This window comes from Mytilus galloprovincialis, chromosome 10, assembly GCF_965363235.1.
Source record: "Mytilus galloprovincialis chromosome 10, xbMytGall1.hap1.1, whole genome shotgun sequence".
Taxonomy (NCBI): domain Eukaryota; kingdom Metazoa; phylum Mollusca; class Bivalvia; order Mytilida; family Mytilidae; genus Mytilus; species Mytilus galloprovincialis.
The window spans coordinates 89,852,577-89,877,183 of record NC_134847.1 but is presented as its reverse complement, the minus strand read 5'-3'; the positions used below and the strand labels follow the sequence as shown (position 1 = coordinate 89,877,183).

Sequence of the window (24,607 nt, the reverse complement as noted above, 5' to 3'; positions counted from 1 at the left end):
TTCAAGTGGAAAGTTAGGCTAGCAACAACACGGTATATTGTATATGTGTTGTAGAGGATTGTAAATGATATAATGCTATATTTAAAATCTCGGTAACAATCTAATTTTCATTTATAATCTATCTGTTTCGCATTTTCATGTAAAATTTAGATGAAAAAAGTCAAACTTTAGTTGTGAGATACACTTCAACCAAGTGTAACTTAAGTAAATTTAAAGTGTTGAAAAAAGACTTTTGCCAAACAAAAAATGAAAAAGGAGAAGATATTACAAGTTGTTGTTTTTCCTTTTTCCAATTTTCTTTTTTATTCTTGTTAGTTTTGTGTCTGTGTGTGATTCCAGCCTTGATTGATTATCAATCGTACTAAAGGCGAGGATTACCATTTAGCGATTAGAAATGTTTGTCAAGTTTATAGTATCGGACTGCGTAAAATGTTTAAAAATCTATGCGACAGTAGAGAATAATCTGTTGTTTAGTCCTGACCTATAGTCTCGGGTTTTTCAAACTTTGTTATTGAAGTTCAAATCCACTTTTATCTGTCTAGACCACAATGAATGAGGAAGTTGCTAATATAACATGGGAAAACGCAGTTTTATTTTTATTTGTTTAATAAGAACCTTCGATATGTTGTTACATGATATCAATTTGAATTCTGACGTATACATGAGGTAAGTTATTTCTGTTTTAATTGAATCTTTTAAAACTATTTTTTTCTGCGCAGTTGTTCTATCAAATCCATTATAATTGTATTCAACATAAACTTGGATAAAACGTCAATACTGTGTTGATCGATTGGTAGTTCAGTGATATTGAAATTTTGTTAATCGACATAGCATGAAACCAAGAAATGTGATGAAGTAGAATGTCTTGGTCTAACCTACTTTCTATGACAAACAGCAACCGATATCTGAGACCATGCTGATAACGATTATATCAATAGGTTATCTTTTGGGGCTTGCTTAACCTATTTGTTTCTCTGTATTTCTTTTATTGTATTTTCTAAAGTGTGCATGTATAACACAGAAATGGGGATATACACTGTATCTAAGAAACGTATTTTGGTAATCCTGCATCATATACAAATTGTAATTCGTCCAAAAAGTGCTCGACTTGTACACATTATGATTTTAACAAAATTTGACTCGAACTTATAACTTATACAATAATTAATTATATGGATTTGGTTAAAAAAAAAGCATTGATGGTTTTCTATTTAATACCGGTCTATTTAATGACCACACAGTTAATATTGTTTACAAAATACAAACTAGTTCTGTATCATTTGTTTGAGCATGTGAGAGAATTTTGGGATCGGGAATTGCACAACATCTTTTGCTTTTAACATTTAAACAAGGAATTATTTGAATCTGGATTGATTTTTATTTCTGGAAAATTGATAAGAAATGTATGATGAAAACTAACCCAACTTTAGCACATGGCTAAGGTTCAAGTAACTATCACTGATATATGAACTAACTTTCTCTCCTTATGTGTGCATGCATGGCTAAGCATCCTTAATTGAGATAGTTTTTGTTATCAATTTCTCTTCAATTTTCCAGAACTCAAAACAATTCCAGATTTTTAAAAAAAACTTGTTTTTACAATCAAAAATGTTGCACCTCTCTTTACATTTACATAAATCAAAAAAGCCCCACAGTTTAATTTCACATTCAGATATATTGATGATGTTCTGTCCATTAGCAATCCAAACTTTTCTGATTGGGTTCCATTAATATATCCTTCAGAACTAGAAATTAAAGAAAAAACAGACAAGACTTCCTCCATCACATTTTTAGACTTCTACCTCGAATTTGACATAAGTGGTCATCTCCATACTAGAATATATGACAAGCGAGATGATTTTAATTTTGAAATTATAAATATTCCCCACCTTAGCAACAATAAACCAACTTCACCTGCATATGAAATATACATTTCTGAACTCATTCGGTATGCACGAGCTTGCAGCTGCTACTCAGATTTTGTAAAACGTCACCAGTTTCTGAGCAGAAAGTTGATGAGCAAAGGTGATGTCGAATAACGTCTCGTCCTTTTTCTAAAAAAGTTCATTGGAAGATACCAAGACCTTGTTGATAAATAGTCCGTATCAATTTCACAAATAATACTGGATGGTCTTGAAGTATAGATTATAGGTACTGACGTTGTTTCTCATATTAATTGCGTGTAAAGTTCCCTTTTTTGTCCTCGTATATTTTAAACCTTTAAAGTTTATCCCTTTTTTATTACATACTCTTGACGTGGATCGGTACTTGTACATCCCGCCATTGTGCTATGATCAACAGTTGAGGTCTTGTCTTTCCTTTATGCTTATGTACTTGTCTATCTACCATTGTGTGTTTCTTTGTTGAAACAGTTATTTGTTTTTATAGTGATTACGATTATATTACAAAGTTGACTGCTGTTTCCCAATTTTCTGACAATTTTGCCTATTATGTCCGTTTGTTTAGCTCACACTGTCAATATAATGGAGTTCTTTGCGACTGTCATATATGTGAGAGAATTAGCTAGCTATAAAACCAGGTTTAATCCAACATTTTCTATATAAAGAAATACATATACAAAGTCAGGATATGACAGTTGTTTTCCATTCGTAAGATGTGTTTGAGCTTTCGATTTTTGCCAATTTATAAAGGACTTTCCGTTTTGAATTTCCCTTGGAGTTCGTTATTTTTGTTATTTTACTTTTTTAAAACGAAATCCCTGACCACCAGTTTTTAAAAGCTCATTAACTGCTTCATGTAGCGAAAAATGAAGCCAAGAAACCGTTGTTGTGAATAAACATGTAACTTTAACAGCCTTTTTAAAATTGAATGCTAGACAAATAGCCTTTTAAAATTCCTACAGCTGTTCCAATGCTGTACCAAAAATCCTTGGTGAGCACACAGATGTGCTTTCATATTTCATCCTCTGCTAGGTTAAGCATGTATTAAAAATTATAATTATTATTTTTTTCAGTATAATCTATCAGTTTTGTGTTTCATAGTTCTATAAGCACCTGCTGAAGAATATGAATGGCATACCTATTTGGTTCAACATCAACCAGATGAATTTGTTTTCATCATTCAAAGTATCAAATGTTTTATATTTTGACATTTATTTAAGTAATGGTTACAGTTCCAATCAAGTGTAAAACATACTCAACAGAATTATGGCATAACTTGTCTCTATTGAATTTAGATTTTTATAGGTTTGCAATATATTATTACCTTGATTACAGTTTAATATTTTCTTTCGTCATTGAATAAGTTAAATTTCAAGATTTTTATGAATTAGGAAATAAAGTTTTGTTTAACTTTCTTGACAATATAACTGGTTTTTAGTTTTTCATATTTTATAGAAGTGATTCTAACTTTAAATTTTTAAGAATTTGTTGAATACACTCATTCCATGAATCTTTTTTTAACATTGCCATATATTTTGATAAAGTATATGCCTCTAGCAGAAAAGAGTCATTTTGCTTCACATTTTTAACCAGGGCACACCAATATTTAACAATATTTGATAATACTGATATTTTATCAATGGTACATAACCATGATAACATATTCTATTCTTTTGTTTGCTATAATCTTTTCCTGTCCTTAATTTATTATGTGCATACAATATTAGCATGGTAACATGGGAAGGCTTGTCGACAAGAATTATATATCAAATCTATGTTCAACATCATCGCCAATTCGCTATAACTATTTTTTTAAATGAAAAAAAATAAGCAGAAGTGGTATTGCCAATGAGACAACTGTCAGTCAAAGACCAAATGACACAGAAATAAGCCATTAAAGGTCACTGTACTGCCTTTAATAATGAGGGAGGAAAACATGCTGCACATGTACGGTCTTTAATAATGAGGGGGAAAAACATGCTGCACATGTACGGTCTTTAATAATGAGGGGGGAAAACATGCTGCACATGTACGGTCTTTAATAATGAGGGGGAAAAACATGCTGCACATGTACGGTCTTTAATAATGAGGGGGGAAAACATGCTGCACATGTACGGTCTTTAATAATGAGGGGGGAAACATGCTGCACATGTACGGTCTTTAATAATGAGGGGGAAAAACATGCTGCACATGTACGGTCTTTAATAATGAGGGGGAAAAACATGCTGCACATGTACGGTCTTTAATAATGAGGGGGGAAAACATGCTGCACATGTACGGTCTTTAATAATGAGGGGGAAAAACATGCTGCACATGTACGGTCTTTAATAATGAGGGGGGAAAACATGCTGCACATGTACGGTCTTTAATAATGAGGGGGAAAACATGCTGCACATGTACGGTCTTTAATAATGAGGGGGGGAACATGCTGCACATGTACGGTCTTTAATAATGAGGGGAAAAAACATGCTGCACATGTACGGTCTTTAATAATGAGGGGGGAACATGCTGCACAGAAATCTATAGATAGGCCCGAAATGACAAATGAAAACATAACAAACGATAATTTTAACGGCCTGATTTATAAGTTTACTTATCATTTCGAAGACGAAATTGCCACTATGAGTATAAAAGAGCATACTGTAGCAGTCCGATATCAGAAAGTGGACTGCCATGTGTTCAAGATACAAATCCCGCTGCTATGCCTGCGGAAGAAACAGATACAGAACCTTTTCTGTGCCTACGCTCAACATCTCATGAAAGGGTAGATACTGCTGATCTCGGTAAAGAGATTACCTCACAAGTCGTCGACAGTACTCAGCGTGAAAGAAGACTTTCAGACAAAGGAAATCCACTAGATCAGGAGAAGGGTCACACGTGTGACAGACAAGAATCTGCTTCGTCAAACGCTAGCAGTTTTGTTGGAGTTGGTTCAAGTGTATTTGGTAGCTCGGGATATCAAACTGAGTGTAAGTTTAAGCATGAGTTAATAGAAAACAAATTGTTCGTTGTTCAATTTTATACATGGTTAACCCTTGTGTCAAACTTTTACAGTGCACTTTATGGAGCTCATTCGACCAGTAAAAATAGTATACAAAATAAAAATATGTATGCTAAATCTTAATTTATTGTTGAGTGTGATCCACAAATAAACCTTTTTTCATCACGTAATGATTATGATTTCCTACAGAGGCGAAAAATTCTGGTACTGATAATGTAAATTTGTATCTGGATATAATTTTATCGCATTTGTCATCATTATAAGAAATAATACTGAAGTGTTTTTTTTTAAGTTAAGCGATATCTAAACTCGAACTTGCTCTTAAAAAAATTACATAATTTCCTGTCTACGGTTACTGATTGAGTCGACCGAATGAACACATCGATATATCTTCACAGTTATATGGAAACTAGTTTTGTTGTTATACTTTCTTGTTTATTTATGGTAGGTCTAATTGTTGTCTTTATCTATTGTGTATCATGATGTAAAATAAAATTAATCTTCGAAAAACCTTATAAAATAGACTGTACATAAAGATGGATGCAGTAGGATATATAATCAAAGTATATCTATGAAACATTTCCAACACAGGTGATACTTGTGACCTGCTTATGGAAAGTCTCAATTGTGAATTCACGAAGAAATTCTGGAAATCCATACCAAATGTAGGACCAGATAGAAGTCAATCTTGTCATTGCAAGGTGACAAACTTATTCAAGTATTTCACTATTATCAAGTATTTTTATTAAAACATTTAATATAAATCTCCGACGAAAAGAGGCATTTTGTCTGTCAAATCATCATGAAAATGTATGCTAATAGTTAGCATGAGCCTTCTAGCAAAAACAGGAAATAAAATAAGATGTTAGGTATACGTCAAAGAGACGTAATATTAATGACAAAAATAACCTAAAGACATCTAAAAGGTACCATACAATATTCGCCATAAGACATGTGACTACACATATTGTTAATCTGAGAGTCTCACATATTTTTGAAACTTTCGGTATGTATTTGTATATGATTTGGCCTTCGATACTGTCTTAAACCGAACGTCTATGATAAGTGTTTTCATCAACGGTCATTTTGTTCTTATCTTTATCTGAAAAGTCTGAACAAGAAATTATTAAGTAATATTTAGTAAATTTTTCTGAAGTTCACTGTTGTTAATATAGGTCAGTCAATTCGTTTGGAGTGAGTTCAAAACTTTAAGAAGCTTTTTTGACAACTCAGTATTGCTGATGTGTACAGCCCTTGGATGGTGTAAACTTCCAAAAAACATGTATGGTGTAAGGTGTAAGGGGAATGGTGTAATGGTGTATGAGGAATCATGGTGTGATTGTGTAACGTGCAATCGGGATTTTAATTTATCGGATTGTAAACATAAACAATAATAATAATCTTAATTAATATTTTTCCAGAGTAGCAAATTACTTTACTCGGTAGACTATATATATATATATGGGCGTTTTTCAATAAAAGCGTGACTTTCAGACCTAAAACAAAATGGAAAATCAACTTGCCTAAAATTTTATTTCAAGAGTTCAATACCTTTCTCAAACATGGATTTTTTTTAACTTTACGAGCCATAGAGCAATTTCATGGTTGATTCATATTCACCATTTGGTACATATTTATGTCCGTGTTCAAAACGGTACGTACATGCAGGACAAACTATTTTCTTGAATGAAATCAAATTCCAATGGGTGTCGTAGGAGAACCACTAGAGTTTTGAGCAAGCATTTCTTGGCATGAAACAGATCGAAATCTCGGGGTTATGATATTGCATGTATATTTTGAACCCAGGGGGAATTAACCCGGCAACCTTTGCAAAAAAAAAAAATTCTTCTATGAGACTTCGGACTTTATGTTTTAGATGGTAGTTCCACTGCCATATTCGATGTTTATTCTGAGTCAAGTGTCTGCGGAAACTCCAAAGTAGACAACTTGCATGTGTATAAGGCCATAGCAGGCTTTTCTTGTAAAATAACGAGTGTTGCCTGTCCGGTACATGAAAAGATCGGTTAGAAAGCAAGTTTTTAATTTTAGTTAGATTGGAAAGCTTAAATCGAGGGTTGAAAATCGTAAGCGTCAAAATAAGAGGTTGGAGTGGTCCACTGGCAATATTTTTATTTCATAAACGGTACATTTAAAAGGTTTATATATTCTTTTATTTAATCTTTTTAATAACAAATGGATGCTGTAGGAGGTCCAACAGAGTTGTGATCAATGATAACTTGGCATGACCAAAAATATGTTGGTCCGAGAAACATGAACACTCAAACCTGACCAACCTTGAATTTCTGCTGACCAATGTCCTTACTGAGTGAAAGATACATAAATTTTATTAACATAAAACGAAAACTTTCAATGTTGAACGTATAAGGATTAGTACTTTAAAAAAAATTAGATTTTTTTCAATTTTAGAGAAAAAAAATTCGAGTTTCATTTTCAAATAATACATCATATCGTACTCTAAAGGGAAAAAATGCGTTTTCAATCTCGACATTTTAAGGGAGGAAAAAAAAATTATCGGTATATTTTTAGGTTCGTTCGTTTTGGTTTTTAGTGTAGATGAGATGTGAAAGGTATTGATTTTTGTGGATGATTCAATTAATTGAATAAAAAAGGACATGTATGCTTGTACTGTTGATTGGTGCAGAAAAATAATTATTATTTATATTACTCTGGCCATAAGCATGATTAGTTATTACATGACGGGATCGTAAACTTGCAAAACCGAGTATACTCGATTTTCAGAGTTCGCCCTGACCGGTTAACTGTACACCAATATCGCCTTTAATTATCATGATTATATATAAATATTTTATATGATCTAAGTACTATTCGTTTTTTTTTATTGGTTGTCGATTTTATCTGAAAACCAAGTTTTTTTAAAACCGATCAGAACTTAATAATAAAAGCAGTGAAACCTCCATCGTTGTTTATTAACGGAGGTCAATTCGGCTACGCGTGTACACGCAGACACTGCCTCTACAGAAAAGCAGATCACGGCTTAATTTATATTACAAGCAAAGTTTTATGCGTACTTTATTTACAAATACATGTATATGTATTTGATCTGTATTGTTTAAATGACCATGATCACGGAAGTCTTAATTTTATATATTAATTTGCAATATTGTGATCAAAATTCGTTTTTTTTTTAAACAAATAAATAATTTTGTAGTCGCACGCTTTCTTTGAAATTTAATTGCATTATTGGTAATTTCGGATCGTGTAGATAGAATGGGGAATGGTGTAATGTGTAAGGTGTATGGTGCAAAGGTGTAACGTATATGGTTTAATGGTACAAGGTGTGTGGTGTAATAGTTTATGGTGTAATGGTGTATGGTGTTAGTGGGAAGTTTACACCATCCAAGGACTGTACAGGTAATTGACAACTTGAACTGAAACTGAACAAATCGTAATTGACTGCAAGCGAATGGTCTGAAGTTCTGAACAGTACTTAATTTACCGCAGTATGAAAATAAGTTGAAAGTTAATGATTTATGTTTCAGCCTTTTCAGAGTTATTCAGATTAAAATTGGTTTACTAGTGTTTGTAGACGAAACGAGCATACATGTGTTTTTACACAACAAATTGATTTTGAATGAATGAATACTTTATTGCAAAAAGCATATATATGCTATAGCAACGAAAAACATATTTACAACATGACAAATGATAAACAGCAGAGATCAATACATATAAATCATTACAAGAAAGCAAATAACATTAAGTAACAATATGTGATCTGATTGACCAAGCAGATCTAATGTAGTTACACAATCTTTTAATATGTAAAACAGACTTTAATTTAAATAGATACTGTAATTTAGTAAGGTTTGGCCAAGAACAATAGAATTTTGGCAAATATATAGGCCTAATTGATCTATAGGCAGGGCATACTAATAAAAAGTGGTATTCGTTTTCAACACACTGCATATTACAACATTTGCATAAACGTAATTCTCTAGCCATGCCAGTATATCTTCCTGTTTCAATGTTCAGTTTGAATGTACCACTTCGCAATTTAGTTAAAAAGTGTGAATTATAACAAAAATCTAAATAATGTTCAAACCTAAATTCTAACTTTATATCCTTATAAATACTAAGTTTTTCGCTCTTTTCTACATTTGATAACCAGCTTTGTATACACTGATCTTTAATTCTATTCTTAATTACATCAAAAAATCCAATAGTATGTATTTCTGATTGTTGATACCATATATAATTGAGACCACTATCAAATAGTAAGACACGTACATTAGAAGCCCAGTTTTTTTTGCCATTATTGGCATCATCAAGTAACAATTTATAAACATCATAAACAATAGGTGTTTTGTTAGTTAACATATTCAACCAATATTTCAAAATTCTAAATTTTCTCATAATATACATAGGAAAATGGCCCAATTCTCCATATAAAAAACAATTTGGGACAGATTTGCCAACTTTTAAAATATATCGACAGAAACGATTGTGAATAATCTCAACATCTTTACCTCGATTGAAACCCCATATTTCCGAAGCATAATTAAGAACAGATGCCACCATACTGTCAAATAGATCGAGTTGTTTCTTCTTTGACAAGTACAAATCTTTCACTGAGTTTAGCAATGACGATAAAGCTCGTGATCCCTGTTGGGACACACGTTTCTGAGTCTGTACGAATTTTCCATTAAAATAAAACATCATGCCAAGATATATACAGGAATTTACTATTTCTAACTCTTTATTGTCGTAGAAGAATCTGGCACTTACTGGTTGCCATCCATTTCTAAATACTATAACTTTTGTTTTTTCAGTATTAACTTCAATGTTCCACTTATGACAGTATTTCAATAATTTATCTAAAAGTTCTTGCAATAATTCTGGTGATTTTCCAAACAAAACAGTGTCATCCGCAAAAAGAATAAGATATATAAGAATATTATTTACAGTAACGGCATCATCCCGCATATCAATATGAATGTCCTCAATCAAGTCATTGATGAAGAATAAAAACAAAAGAGGCGACAAGGGCTCCCCTTGTTTTACCCCCATTAAATTATCGAACGAATCGGATAAAATACCACCAGATCTAACACGCATTTTAACAGAAGAATAGACAGATTTCACAATAGTAACAAATTTGGAGCTAATTCCACTTTTAAGGAGTTTATACATAAGTATTCTTCGGTCCAGCTTGTCAAACGCTTTACGGAAATCTACGAATGAACAGTACAGTTTTTGCTTTTGTTGAAGAGTATTAGTAATAATTCCATGTAATACAAATATTGCATCTATAGTAGATCGTCCGGGTCTGAAGCCAAATTGATTGTTGATGAGTTTTTCTTCTTCCTCTGACCACGACAATAAACGATTGGTTAAAATAGTAGTGAATAGTTTGGATAAAACACTAACTAAAACTATTGGTCTATAGTTGTTTGGATCTGATAGATCACCAGTTTTAGGAACCGCTATGACCAAACATTCTGTCCAGTGATCAGGATATATTCCAGATGAAAAAATAAAGTTAAACAAAATTTTCAAAATTGGTGCAAATAAGATCGGACAACAAGATAGCATTTCGCTAATTATGCCATCATTTCCCGCACTCTTTCTTGACTTCATTTTATGTATTGCGGCTTTAATTTCATCCTCAGATATTTCAGTGTCTAGGTCATTTATATTCAAAATTTCAAAAACAGAATTGTTCATAAGGTTTAAAACTTCGTCACATAAATCCGGTGGGTTATCTCCAAGGATAGATTCAAAGTGTTTTAACATTAATGCATTGTCTATTTTGCAACCAGTGTTTCTTTTATTTTTACGAACCTCAGTCCAGAATTTCCTAGGGTCTGTTTTCGCCACATTACACAAAATTTCGCCTTTTCGCCGCTTGTAATTGAACTTTGCCTTTCGTTTCACCTTATTAAAATTGTTCCTTTCGGTTACATACAATTGTCTATTTGTTTCTGTGGGGTGTCTAAAGAAGAAATTGCGAGCACGATGGAACTGATCACGGGCAGATGCACACTTTTCATCAAACCATTCATTATCCGGTCTATCTGTATTTGTTTTATCTCGTATAAGAATCGAACGACCAAAAACTTTAAAAGCATTGTTATACAAAATGTTTGAAATATCACTTACTGCACTATTCATATTATCCGCGTTTGAAATATTACTCACTAATGATGTTAAATTTTCTGTTTGTTGTTGTATACTTTCAACAAAATCGTTTGTTTTACTATCGTCCCATTTTAAAATATTATGAGTCTTAGGGTATACGTTTATTGGGCTTGCATCTGCTAAAACGAGTTCAAAAAATAACGGTGCATGGTCGGAATGTTCGTTGAATTCTAAAACATTAAAATCCGACAATAGTTTGTAATCGTCTGGTGATAAGAGAAGATAGTCATTTACACTTCTACCTTTTGATGTGCAAAATGTAAATTTCCCGTCCTGGTCTTTTCCTAATCTTCCGTTCGCCGCCGTTAGACCTGTATTGAAGCACAACTGTAACGGCTTTCGACCGTACGCATTGGTTGTACTATCTAGTGAATGGCGTTTCGGAATTATGGGGTTTTCAATGTGTTCGAAACTAGAAACATATCTATCTAAATTATCATTTTCTAAAATGTCATCAATTATACCTATGCGGCTATTTAAGTCACCACAAACAAAAACTGAACTATGGTGATTGTACTCTAAAATGACATTTTCAATAATCTCATGAAAATCAATATCATTAATTACATAAAAATTTGACCTCTCATGAGGTATATAAGAGAAACATACAATAATATCATACAGTATATTGAAAAAATCATGTTTAAATTTTATAACAACAATTCCACAACTCAGTTCTTTTTCTATTGAAATACCATCTATCAAATAACTTCTACAAAAAATAGCTAAACCTCCCTCATTCCTTGTTCCAATGTTATTATCTCTATTTAGACTCAATAATTTAACGAAGCCATCGATTTCTATATAATTGTCATCTTTCAACCAAGTTTCACATAAAAACAAAATGTCATATTTGTTCACTAGGTTTAAAAAAGTGTTATCTTCAAAAACCGAATTCAGTCCATGAATATTCCATGAAAGACATTTTAAGTTCTTAAATTTTTCCCTGCTTTTTTCCTATAGTGTATACTCTTTGCCCCCGACATAGATCTGATCTCTAACAAAATACGCTTTGATGTTTTTCTGTCTCAGCTCTTTCAGTAGTGGAAGTTTTTCTCGACGACGGTTTTGTATTTCAACAGGAAGTTGTTCAGAAATTCCAAAGTTTGTGTCTTTTAGTTGTTTGGCATTCTTTTTTATTTGATCACGCATATACGTTGTCTGAAATTTAACGAGAATTGGTCTAACTTTTTCACTCTTTTTCCCTATACGATATGCTTCGGTTAATCTTAAGTTCGTTTCGGGTTGAGCGATTTTCAAAAATTCTGCGCAAAATCGTAAAGCAACATCTGAGCAATTTTCACCATCAACTTCATGAATGTTATAAAATATCAGATTGTTTCTCATCGAATTCAAATGCACGTCAACGAGTTTCTCTTTTAATTGTTCATCGACAGTACCGCTGATTTTTTTTTCGATCGAATCCATACTGACTTTGTTCAAATTTAGTTGTTTTGTCAGTTTATCAACTTCACGTTTAAATTCAGAAAGAGATTTTTTCTGGGAATCGAATTCATCACTTATCAACTGTGTGCTTTTTTCAACTTGATCGAGTTTACCATCAAACCTCTCAGTACACAGTTCTAGTTTATTAACTTTTGTATTCAATTTAGTAACAACAGAGTCAATTTGTTCAATTTTATTCAATTTATTCTCGAATTTGTCCATTCTTTTGAATATTTCATCTACCCAAGGTGGTCTTTGTTGATAGTTAGGCTGTGAAAATGGAGATATCTGTTGCATGGGCATATTCATAGGCATAGACGTAGACATATAAGGTGTCATCATTCCAGGGTTTGGAGTCGAACAAATCTGCTGATTTGGCATCGGAAACATGTTGCTGGGACTAGGGCAATAAAAGTTATCTTGTGAAAATGATTGTTGATTCATATTGTTACAAAATTGTCGTTTAAACATACATTTTCTTGATGAGTAGTGTTTTCGGGTTTGTTTACATTTGTAATGTCACCTGAGGTTTCACCTTTACCAATATTTTTGTTCTTCTTTTTTGTCTTTTTCTTTGAAGGTTTCTTTACTTCGAGATCATTGGAAGCACTATTGTCACTTTTGTTACTTGTGTTCGTCCTTTTAACGCCTCTTCTAGGCATTTTACTTACAACATTTCATATTTTCATCGGACGATAAAATACCCAGCCATTCACCATAAGTCACATGATTTATAGGGATTATGTTTCGTTTAATTTAAAACATTAGAACACGTTAGTATTGCGAAAATATAATTCATTAATGGGGCTTAAATATCAGTGTACAGTAAGTTCTTTCAAGCCTCATATTGAAAAGGTACTCTTTTAAAATTATCTAAAGTCAGATAATAAAACCATTATTTCTCCGATTAGCATCATCCGAAACTGTAAAAATAAGGAGATGTGGATGATTGTCATGGTGACAAATTTTTTTGGAAACCATGAGTAAATAACAGATTGTACCTAAATGCGCATTGTTATATATGGAATAATTTATGATGTGAAATTCCAGTTTGTTCTATATAGCTGCTTCGACACAGGTTATATACTACACCACTGACTGCAATCGTCCAGTTTCTCTAACTTAATACTTCTGTGATAAACCATTTTCCATGACGAGTCTTGAATGGAAAAAGAAAATGGAAAATATTCGTTGTGTTCTTTAACAAAGACATTTGGGTGTTAATAAGAATTTTTTTTAAATATACCTTTAACTATTTTGTACAGTTAGTAGTTAGCGTTAATTCAAACAATCCCAATAGGAAATATAAGTTCTTAAAAGATAGGCGAAAGATACCTCAGGGACATTCAAACTCATAAGTCGAAAATAAACAAACAATGCCATGGCTAAAAACGAAAAAGACAAACAGAAGAACAACAGTACACAACACACAACATAGAAAACTAAACACTGAGCAACACGAACCCCACCAAAAACTGGGTGTGATCTTGAATTTATTTTGAATATGTTTTATTTGCTTTAATATACAAAAGTAACAAGGCACTTGCACGGCAAATTTCTAAAATATAAAACTAAGAGAATGTGGTATCATAGGGACAATGGAACAGGTATCTACCAGAGACCAAATGGCGTAGATGTATTTAACTTTAACCGTACGGTATTACAGTCTGTTCCTGCAAAAACCAATTTCTTATGATATTAACAGAGCATGAATACAATTCAATATAATATAAAAGTAAGATATGTGGTAAGTAATTGCGTGTGATGATATGAAGTTTTATTATTTGGAAACTTACTCTCTATGTGTAGGTGCTACTAAACATTTCTAAATAAAAGTTTTATTTATTAATTTATGTATCTGTGTGTTTTCATTTACGTTCTAGTTTTTTGGAAAACTTGAACAGAAACTGAAAGATGATTTTCCACACGAAAAGGGTTTAAACAGTAAAAGTACTATCAATCTCCTCAAGTTTCTGTTACATGTGGATTTCAAAGGTATTACCCAGACAAATTATTTTATTATAATCTGCCCCTGTAAAGGAAATATTGAATGATAGACGTATAAGAGAAACACTTTGATTTATATTTGCATGTAACAGTAAATGTGTTCATCGCACTCATTTTCCTGTTGTCACTGTCAATTGTGTTGTTTACATAAAAATAAAAGATGTGGAATGATTGCCAATGAGACAACTATCTACAAGATACCAACTGACACAGATATTAACAACTATAGGTCACCGTACGGCCTTCAACAATGAGCAAAGCCCATACCGCATAGTCAGCTGTAATATGCCCCAAATTAACAAATGTAAAACATTTAAAACGAGGAAACTAACGGAATAATTTAGTCAAAATAATGAACAAAAACAAATGTATTATACAGCAACAAACGATACTCACTGAATTACAGGCTCCTGACTTATAACAGGCACATACAGAATGTGGCGGGGTTAAACTCATTTGAAGGCGCCAAACCTCCCTAACCTTTAACGGTAGTGTAACAGTACAACATAAGAACACACTAAACAAATCAGTTGAAAAAGGCTTAACTCATCAGATGCATATATAGAAATAAATCTAACAAAAACACCGAGTGGACGTAGACGGCTATTTATACATCCCCACAACAAAAATACACTAATTACAGATCTGAGAGTACTTGCATTTTGTTTTTAAATAAGGTACACGATTAAGTCAGTTAAGTACTACTGTTGTATATGTTATCTTTCTTTTATTTTTGTTGTATCTATAATATTGTGTGATTCCTTTTAAAGAAAGATCATATGAATTGAGAGCATCACATCGAAATTATATTGGTCAAGAACTATTGTTTTACAGCGATTAGTGTATCTGTTATCATTATTTTATAAATGCTGATGTTTTTTTTAATATTGATTTATCTGTTGTCACTCTATAACATTCTAGATCCAGCTGCATCTGTTCTGCTTTCAAATATACTAAGATTAGTCAAATTGTTTGGACCTATTCGTAAAGAAAATAATAGTTGTGTACTTCTCAACCAGGTATTTATTGTTGTCCCCTTTTTGCCAACATAAAATGGTTCAATGGAAACAATATCTAATGATTTTATATAATAAGAGACTAAAATCTTACTTTAATTTCATTCAAGTATTGAGTAGTGTTTTATTTCAATTTTTTTTTACATCAACAGTGTCAAATTAGGAAAGTGCTGTAACTGGTTTTTTTATTGGCAATGGGATAATATACTAAAATGTGTTTTGCGAAATGAAAATAACATGAGATTTTGATGAATTATATTGAACTTGCATAACAAATAAAAATAACAAAATCTCCGAAGAAAATTTTAAACAGAAAGTCCCTAAACAAATGGCAAAATCAAAAGCTCAAACACATTAAACAAATGGATAACAACTGTCATATACATGACATGGTACAGGCATTTTCTTTTGTAAAAATAATGGTGGATTAAACCTCGTTTTATAGCTAGGTCATTTTCAAAAAATGTCGAATTTTGAAATTAAAAATTTATTAAAAGTTACTTATTCAAACAACCCTCTACATAAGCAAATCAAAACAGTACTTTAAGAACAACATATTAAAAGATGCAATCTTAATGATGTCATACAAGAATATCTTGAAACATTTTTTGATCGGTGATACAATATTTTGTCTATCCTGTTACCATTTCCAAAAGAAATTTTGGGTTATTAAGAAAAGGTTTAGATAAAATGTTAAGCTTGTTTTACGTTACCAATTAGATGGTTTTCAAGAGAATAAACTTCTATATATTATATTCATTCTGTAAAATAATAGATTATTTGCCAATTTTTTAGGTTGTACTGAAAAATGGCTCTAAAAATTGGTTTTCAAAGGTTGTAAAAATTACCACCAGTAATGCAAGTCTAAGATAGCAATTTATATTTTTCGGCCTTTTTCACCCTTACAAATAAACCCAACATCAAGTAAATCCATCATAAGTTCATTTACTTTTCTCTTTATTTCGTTGGTAACAGGAGCGTACGTTTATGATATATCACTTTATAAAAGTCTATCCTGTTACCTTTTTGTCTATCCTGTTACAGATATCATTATTGCACCTGCAAATGCTTAATTGGGAAGATTAAGACGTTATAACCTTAAGATGAGTTTAAACAATGAAATATTTCATTCGTTTTCCACCTACATGTTAAGATAAAAAAAATTAACGACGTTTTTGTCTATAATTGTCTATCCGTTACTGTAACCATAGCAACCATAGTAACAGGATAGACAAATTTCTTCGTTTTTGATTGCTGTTGTGAAATAACTTTTCCCTTTGGTGAAGTGATTATGGTTTTCTATTGTGAATTTGGTTTCCAATACGTTATTGCACTTTTTACAACCATGCTGTTTGTGTAATTTATCAAAATGGTTGGTAACAGCATAGACATGAAAAAAAGTACGCTCTATTTTTTTCACTAAATGTCTTGAAATTTCTTTTCTATACACTGTCGTTTAAGAAACGAGGCGTTTTAAATGTAAAGATTACTTTGCATTCTTGAAATCCACACTGACTGAATCAATATTCATAGGGAGAATAATTTAACGACTGATTTAAGTAGCGGTAACAGGATAGACATGAACCTCCTGTACGCTGATTGAATTTAGTTTGTAGATAATCTGTTACATACAATGATAAAGAAGCTACGATTTTTCGTTAGAATTATAATCAACGTTCTTAAAAAGTCCCTTTTGCAGATATCAAGGCGATCAGAAAATCGGAAAAAAAATCATTTGAAATGTGTTTTTCTGACATTGTACGCACACAAATACAAATGCAGTTTAATCTTATCAAAATAGATGTAAGGTGTGTTTATTACTAATGTTCCGAATCACAAATCCGACAAGCTTTCATTTAAACCATTACAACTGAAATTTCCATTAGAAATAAAAACTTTAGCATGGGTGTACTGAAAATTCGACATTTTTTGAAAATGACCCAGCTATCTAAACCTCTCACTTATATAACAGTCGCATAAAATTCCATCATATTGATAAACGATGTGTGAACATAATAGGTAAAAGTGTCAATACAGCATTCAACATTGTGTTATAATCCCAATCACTATGAAAACAAACAAATATGTCAACAAAGAAAAACAAAAAGGCATATAGACAAAGCACATAAGCAAAAACGAAAGAATACACAAAATAACACAATGACATGATGTACAAGTACCAATCCACGTCAACTGGACACTACCAAAAATAGATTAAACAGTAAAATTATCATTTACAAAAACAAATAAACGAATACCATTGCACGTTGTTAAGATGATAAACAACGTAATACACATGATATGTATTGCTATGAAGACTATTTTCAGTCCCTGTCATGTTTCTAAATTGTTTAACATGAATTCCGAAGAAACTGCTGTATATTAGCCATATCCGATAAGGCATTTAACAAATTTGTATCTGCACCGCTTAATTGTGCATTTTTATGTTTCCATTCCAGCTACACCAACTGCTGAGAAGATCTTTGAAAAAGAGAGATCAAGATTCAAATAAAATGTCAACGTATGTTTAATAACCTAAACATTTGTATTATATCTGGTTATAGTAAAATGAATGCAAGTTATGTTGGAGAAATTTCGTTGACTAGATGTAGCTATTTTTCTTGATCTATTTGTTCACTTTTTTCAATAATCTTTTGCACGTATTTAGAAATTAAAATAAGTGGCATCAGGCAGTCTTGAATACATGTTCAAATTTTCGTCATTACTGTTTTTTTATTTTTACGTACTATAAATACTACTATTATTTGTATCGTTGATCATTATTTTGCTGTTTAAATATGGATTTGTTCCTTCTGGAGTCAATGTGTGAATTCAGAATATATTCTACGTTCTAGTATACTCTATATATTATTTGTCGGAGAAATGTGTTGCAAATTACAATGTGTATGAGATGTATATATGGATGTTTTCGAATTTGATCACTCATTTAAAACAGAAAATATGTCTGTTCATTGTGTTGTTCACTAGGTTTATGTTTGCTACATGCATTAGTCTATTCCTAATCACAAACTGTCTCCATAATTTATTATCTTGACATTACAGGTGGTTTGTTGGAGAAGTGAGCAGGCAAGAGGCAGATGACCTTCTGTTAAATAATAATTGTAAGGACAAAACATCTTTAAATGTAATCAGGTGGGTAAATTAACTTTTTTAAATTCTCAATTTTTTAAGCGCATTTATTTCTTTAATTGTTACCATAGAACAGTGAAAAGTATATAGTTGTTTGAACTTCTAAATAAATTCCAAGTCATATGGGTACACCAAGAGGAGCAGGACTGACTTACATTTCCTGAGTTTTAAGTGCGGTTTGTAATACGCAATTTGTTGTTTTTGATATAGTTGTTTCATTCGTTTGGCCATATATCATATAATGTTGTCTTTCTTTTATGTCCTTTTTATCACAAATGCTAATGTTACTCTAACTACTACAAAAAAGAATATTGCCGAACATGATTTCATGTACCGCATGTTTATTAAAAAAAATACCTGTTGTTTGCTGGCTAACATAATTGTTTCTTAACCTATAGCTGTACAATGTAACCTATGGGAGTGCAACCCGAGTATAAATCTGAATAACCGAAAATTATACCATAGCTATCCATGGTATAATTTTCACAATTATACCATGGTTTTGTTGTATAAGGTATTCAAAAGAAAAATATTGTCAAGACCTAGCCGCGGCCGTCTGATTTTTTTGATAGAAACAACAAAGTCAGTGTGGGGTCACTAAGCTAATTTGCCCGCTTTGCGCCAGCTTAAATAAATGATTACTTAGGGTGGGAATCGAACCCACATACACCAACTCTGTTGTCCTATATTTTAAATGAACCAAGATTTGCCCCCAGAACAAACAAATAAAGTTTAAAAATATGTTGATTTTCGTTTATTAAATGGTAAACTTTCTATAGGCTCCACTGTACAGCTACATTTACATGAATCACATCTAACCGTTTGTTTGGAAAGTCGGGTTAGTTTTTAGGGGATAAAGGGGACAGGAAGCACGCCCCCTTTAAAGAACTTTAAATATGGTAAACAAATAACCTGTTTAATAGTATTTTCAAACGTTGGCTTGCTTTACCCCCACCCCACTTTAAAAGTGTTTGATCCACACCCGGTTTATTAAATATTGCTGACATCTAGACTTTTAATGAGGCTACTCTATGTTTGACCGTTAAAATTAGATAGCGTTTTACTCTAAACAGGAATATATATATGTTAGATATGCTCAGCTCTAAATGAGCTATTTCTTTTTTTTTTTTTTTTATTTTATCGTCGCAAGTCAATGAATTTAATCGTGAACATTTTGAAATCCCGTTTACTTAATGTACGCCATGGGCGAAGGGGGTAGGACCTTTATCGGGACTCCGGGATCGGGTGTTTTTAAGTTCGGGATTTCGGGATTGACCCTTTCGGGATCCGGGAATTCTTTTTTTCGAATTTCGGGACCTCGGGATTTCGTGTTTTTAAGCACGGGATTGCGGGATCAGGACCCCTCCTACCCTCCCTCATGGGCTTCTGGTTTCAAGTTAAACGTGGAATAATTCATACAAACTCTCAGACAGATTCTTGTGAAATTAATTTCCTCAAAATCATTAATTAATATAAAAAAATTAAAACATTTCGAACATTTTGAAAACAAATAATAAAATTTTAAAAACCTACCCTTTGCAGTTCAATTGTACACAAGTTTGTGATTGCAGCAATCTTCCAAAATATCAGATATCTGTACATGTACTAGAAGTTTCTTGTGTCCTTATCCAGAACACCTAAAACAGTTTTTTCGTCACCAATGTAAAGATGTATCCATCGCTGTCGAAAAATCTTTTCAAACTGATTACCCGCTGTTTCTGAAGCCCGTGCTAGTTTTAAAAAGTAGGCGGAGCCTTAAGTGTAAGGTCCGAAAAGGGTTATTTTACAGATTCTTATTAAAATAATTTCGAAGTAAACAAACAAAAATATATGAAATACACAATTTTAAACAGCGAAAGATGCAATAGGTTAAAACAGATATTTCATATTTTTTGGAAAGTTTTGTGTTGTTTTGTAAATTATACCATAGTTTTTGTTGAAACCCCTCGGCAACCTCACTCGACTTCGTCTCGTGAGGTTATTGCCGGGGGTTTCAACAAAAGCTATGGTATAATTTACGATACACCACAAAACAGTCCAAAAGATATGAAATATCTATAACTTATTTTATTGTTTAGTATAAAGCAGACAGTATTTGTGTGATATTTGTTAATTGTTGAAGGCCGTGTATATATATATACGTGTTTCTTTCAACTATGAAATGTAATAGGTTAACGTTCGTAATTACATCTTTCATTTATAACCTGATCCTTTCTTTTTTTGATAGAATTAGTGGCACGGATGGAGAAGATGGAGATTTCGCGCTATCAGTAAGACATGAAAATCACTGTCATCATCTTAAGATACAAGTAATTTTTCAAACTTTAAGTAATTAAGATATGTTTCATCTTTTGTATATAAGCACATACAGTTTTGTACAGTTTTAATTTTTGAATATGTAAATCGATTATAGCATTCATAATGTTTTCCTTTTTATAATTTTGGTAATAAGCTATAGTTGCTTATATAAGATAGTCTCTGGCCTTTGTTAGTCTTGTATTATTTTTAATTTTAGTTTCTTGTGTACAGTTTGGAGTTTAGTATGGCGTTCATTATCACTGAACTAGTATATATATTTGTTTAGGGGCCAGCTGAAGGACGCCTCCGGGTGCGGGAATTTCTCGCTGCATTGAAGACCTGTTGGTGACCTTCTCTATGGTCGGGTTGTTGTCTCTGTGACACATTCCCCATTTCCATTCCTAATTTCAGTTAATTTTTCGCATATTTGTATAGACCCGGGGCCATTGTGTATGTATGTATGTATGTATGTATGTACGAAGATCCCTCCGTGAACGGAGCACCCCTCGATTGCTGCGAGGGTACAGTGGAATCCGTGTACACTCCCTATCAGGATTAATGGAGATGTGTCACTAACTTATATACAACCCACCACCAGGACAATCCCCAACCCAACACAGAGGGAGTGTTAGGAGACACAGGGAAGTCTGTTATTATGGTGGAGGAAGCCGAAGAACTCGGAGAAAACCACCGGGCTTCTCGGCGGGAACAGACAAACCGAAGAGATTTCAGAAGATTGATCTCCAGGTCAAGCTGGGAACAACTTTGACCTACCGAGGCCCCCGAAGTATCCAAGCTAGTTTAAACTCCGGTCTGGATACCAGAGATGTGTGTGAGAGGGTGAAAATCACCCTTCTGATGTACTGAAATTTTTGGCACCATTAGGATATTAACATGTATGTCGTTGGGTTGCTGTTTCCGAATTAACGATTTTATGAAAACCCTCCTTTGCTGTTTTATCATTAAAATTTCGGTTTAGAATTGTGGTTACAAACAAAAAATACGGCTGCATATGGGGTTAAGAAGATGTTAGAAAAATTCTAAAATTGTGTAAAACCGTTTTTGTCTGAAAAGTTGCAAATCTGATCCTTGATTCTCAATGTCTCTTCGCGTTAAAATGACACTCTGTAATCATTTGTAATATAAACATGTGTTTGGGTTTTTTTTTTCATTCAAAGAGCCGATTTGACTGTTTTCTGTAAATATCTGTCCACTGAAAATTTGTTTGTTTTGTTAACACTGCTAAATGCCATTTTGAATTTTTTTAATAACTCAACATTACTTTTTTTTATTATTAAGTATATTCCGGCAAAATTGACCACAGATGAGTCAGGGTTTTCTTTGTATGTACCATTTTGTTGTTAAGGTATTTATACATTCATGTTTGCCATTACATTTTTGGGGTTTGAGCGTTCTTGGTGAAGGTAAGTCCAGAAAAGTGTCTATAAATGTTTTTTTTTATGTTCATTTTAACTTACATAGTCGATAATGATGAAATGTCTCTAAGATTTTCTGTTTATAAATTTCGAAATCATTTGGAAACTGAGATTGGAAAATTTAACCTTTGATTTTTGCTGTTTCTTTTACGTCCATGTTGATGGTTAAGCGCCTCATGTATTCGGAATATATAATTTTGAATTTAAATATTGTTTACTTGGAGCGTTGCTGATTAATAAACCCTGAAAAGGGCTTCACACGCACTTAATTTATCACGTCATAGTTTTATTTGTTACTCACTTCACTGAAATAATATTTTAAGAAAAAAGGAATTCTACTCAAATCGTTTGAGGAAGTGTTTTTCAATTGCCTAAGTTTTAACAAAGAGCAAAATGATAGTCTAAACTCTGTTTTAGAACAAATTTGTTTTGGAGATCTGTTACATGTACTTATCTAATCATTTGTATTTTATATTAAGGGAAATCCAAAGAAAGCTTTATCAGAAGAACCATATAATGCTCAACTGAAATTTGACGGAGAATTTTTCAAGTCACTACCTGATATAATCGACCATATTAACATGGGTGATATACAACTTGATGATGATACTGAAGATAATCAATGTTCATCTATCTCATGCCTCAGAGTATATCAATACTCACCATTAAATGGTGTGATGTCAGGGTATGAAAAAACTAAATAATGAATTTTACTGGATGTAAAGCAAACTAGTGTCAGTTATAAATGAAGATAGTTGCATAGCATAACAAACTTACCAAATGTATTTCTTGATTGGCTGATACTAGTATCATTTGACCTTTAACATGTATTTACTGTATATTATGAGGATCAATTGTCCAAAATGTTAGGACAGCCATTGCCAATGTTGTATGAATTAAAGTCGTTTTCATTTAAAAGCGATTGACAGTTTTTTTAATCTAGGTGTGTCAATATACCTTCAAAAATCATTGTTTCGTGCTTATGAAATAAAATAAATTGTATGTGCATTTTTTTCTTTGGTTTTGAGTATTTGGATTGCCAAACCATTTTGTTAAGCAAATATACCAACGAATGAGTGTGTGACAACCGCTAATACGTGTTTGCGCTTATAACATTCTGTTACATATACAAACTGTGCCCGGAAATTTAGAAACAATCCTGCTAAACTTATCGATCCTTTAAATAAACTTATTCTAAAAGGTTACCAATTCAACACTATAATTAGATCATTGAATGTTGTTTTTATTGGTATTTATATTGATTTTGTTATCAGCTTGATCAGTAAATTAAAAGCAAACTAAATATTATTGTTATATACATATACACCTTCATGAATCTACAATCTGTCGATACCTGTATCTTGGCATTACACAAGGTCATGTTTTTCTCTGACTGTTTATGACGTCTTTACACTAAATCCATTGGATGTTGGATGTGTACTAATTGATAATTTAGTCTTAGATGCATGATTTGTTTTATTAGTTGTTAGATGCTATGAACTAGCTGTCAGAAACTGCGAGTACTCTCAGATCTTCTCAAATCTGTACTTAGAATCTTTTTGTTGTTGTGATATACAAGTACCCGGCCGCGTCCACTCTGTGTTTTTGCTAGATGTATTTCTATTTGTATCAATCTGATGAGTTAAGCCTTTTTCAACCGATTTTTATAGTTCGTTCTTATGTTGTACTGTTATACCACTGTCCCAGGTTAGGGGGAGTGTTGGGATCCCGATAGCATGATTAACCCCGCCACATTATTTATGTATGTGCCTGTCCCAAGTCAGGAGCCTTTAATTCAGTGGTTGTCGTTTGTTTATGTGTTACATATTTTTTTTTTTTTTTTCAAATAAATAAGGCCGTTAGTTTTCTCGTTTGAATTGTTTTACATTGTCTTATCGGGGCCTTTTATAGCTGACTATGCGGTATAGGCTTTGCTCATTGTTGGAGGTCGTACGGTGACCTATAGTTGTTAATGTCTGTGTCATTTTGGTCTTTTGTGGATAGTTGTCTCATTGGCAATCATACCACATCTTCTTTTTTATATAAACTGAGAAAACTGTACAAAAAAATAGAACACACATCAAGTCCAACACGCAAATAAACAAATAAAAGATAATATTGTAGATGGAAGTATGGTAGGAATAAATAGTCACGATTAAAACAAAAAATCTT

The 24,607-nt window shown here is 32.4% G+C and overlaps 1 protein-coding gene and 1 long non-coding RNA gene across 2 annotated transcripts; both read left to right on the top strand.

Moving 5' to 3' along the window:
* Nucleotides 1-580: 580 nt before the first annotated feature.
* On the top strand, nucleotides 581-18,717 carry LOC143048816 (uncharacterized). The gene is made up of 7 exons (XM_076222685.1): nucleotides 581-666; nucleotides 4,509-4,870; nucleotides 5,494-5,603; nucleotides 14,412-14,523; nucleotides 15,457-15,554; nucleotides 18,011-18,072; nucleotides 18,615-18,717. Exons 1-7 carry the CDS (start codon nucleotides 623-625, stop codon nucleotides 18,715-18,717), a joined length of 891 nt encoding a protein of 296 aa, XP_076078800.1. The 5' UTR covers nucleotides 581-622.
* A 2,200-nt stretch (nucleotides 18,718-20,917) lies between these two features.
* On the top strand, nucleotides 20,918-23,443 carry LOC143048730 (uncharacterized). The gene is made up of 2 exons (XR_012969923.1): nucleotides 20,918-21,010; nucleotides 22,915-23,443. It is a non-coding gene; the product is annotated as an uncharacterized LOC143048730 (long non-coding RNA).
* Nucleotides 23,444-24,607: the final 1,164 nt, after the last annotated feature.

Bases quoted from the DNA above. Each gene is read 5' to 3' on its own strand.
- LOC143048816 (XM_076222685.1), top strand. From the start codon at position 623: ATGTTGTTACATGATATCAATTTGAATTCTGACGTATACATGAG. The intron at 14,524-15,456 runs GTATTACCCAGA...ATAACATTCTAG, and splicing joins GTTACATGTGGATTTCAAAG to ATCCAGCTGCATCTGTTCTG. The intron at 15,555-18,010 runs GTATTTATTGTT...TTTCCATTCCAG, and splicing joins GTTGTGTACTTCTCAACCAG to CTACACCAACTGCTGAGAAG.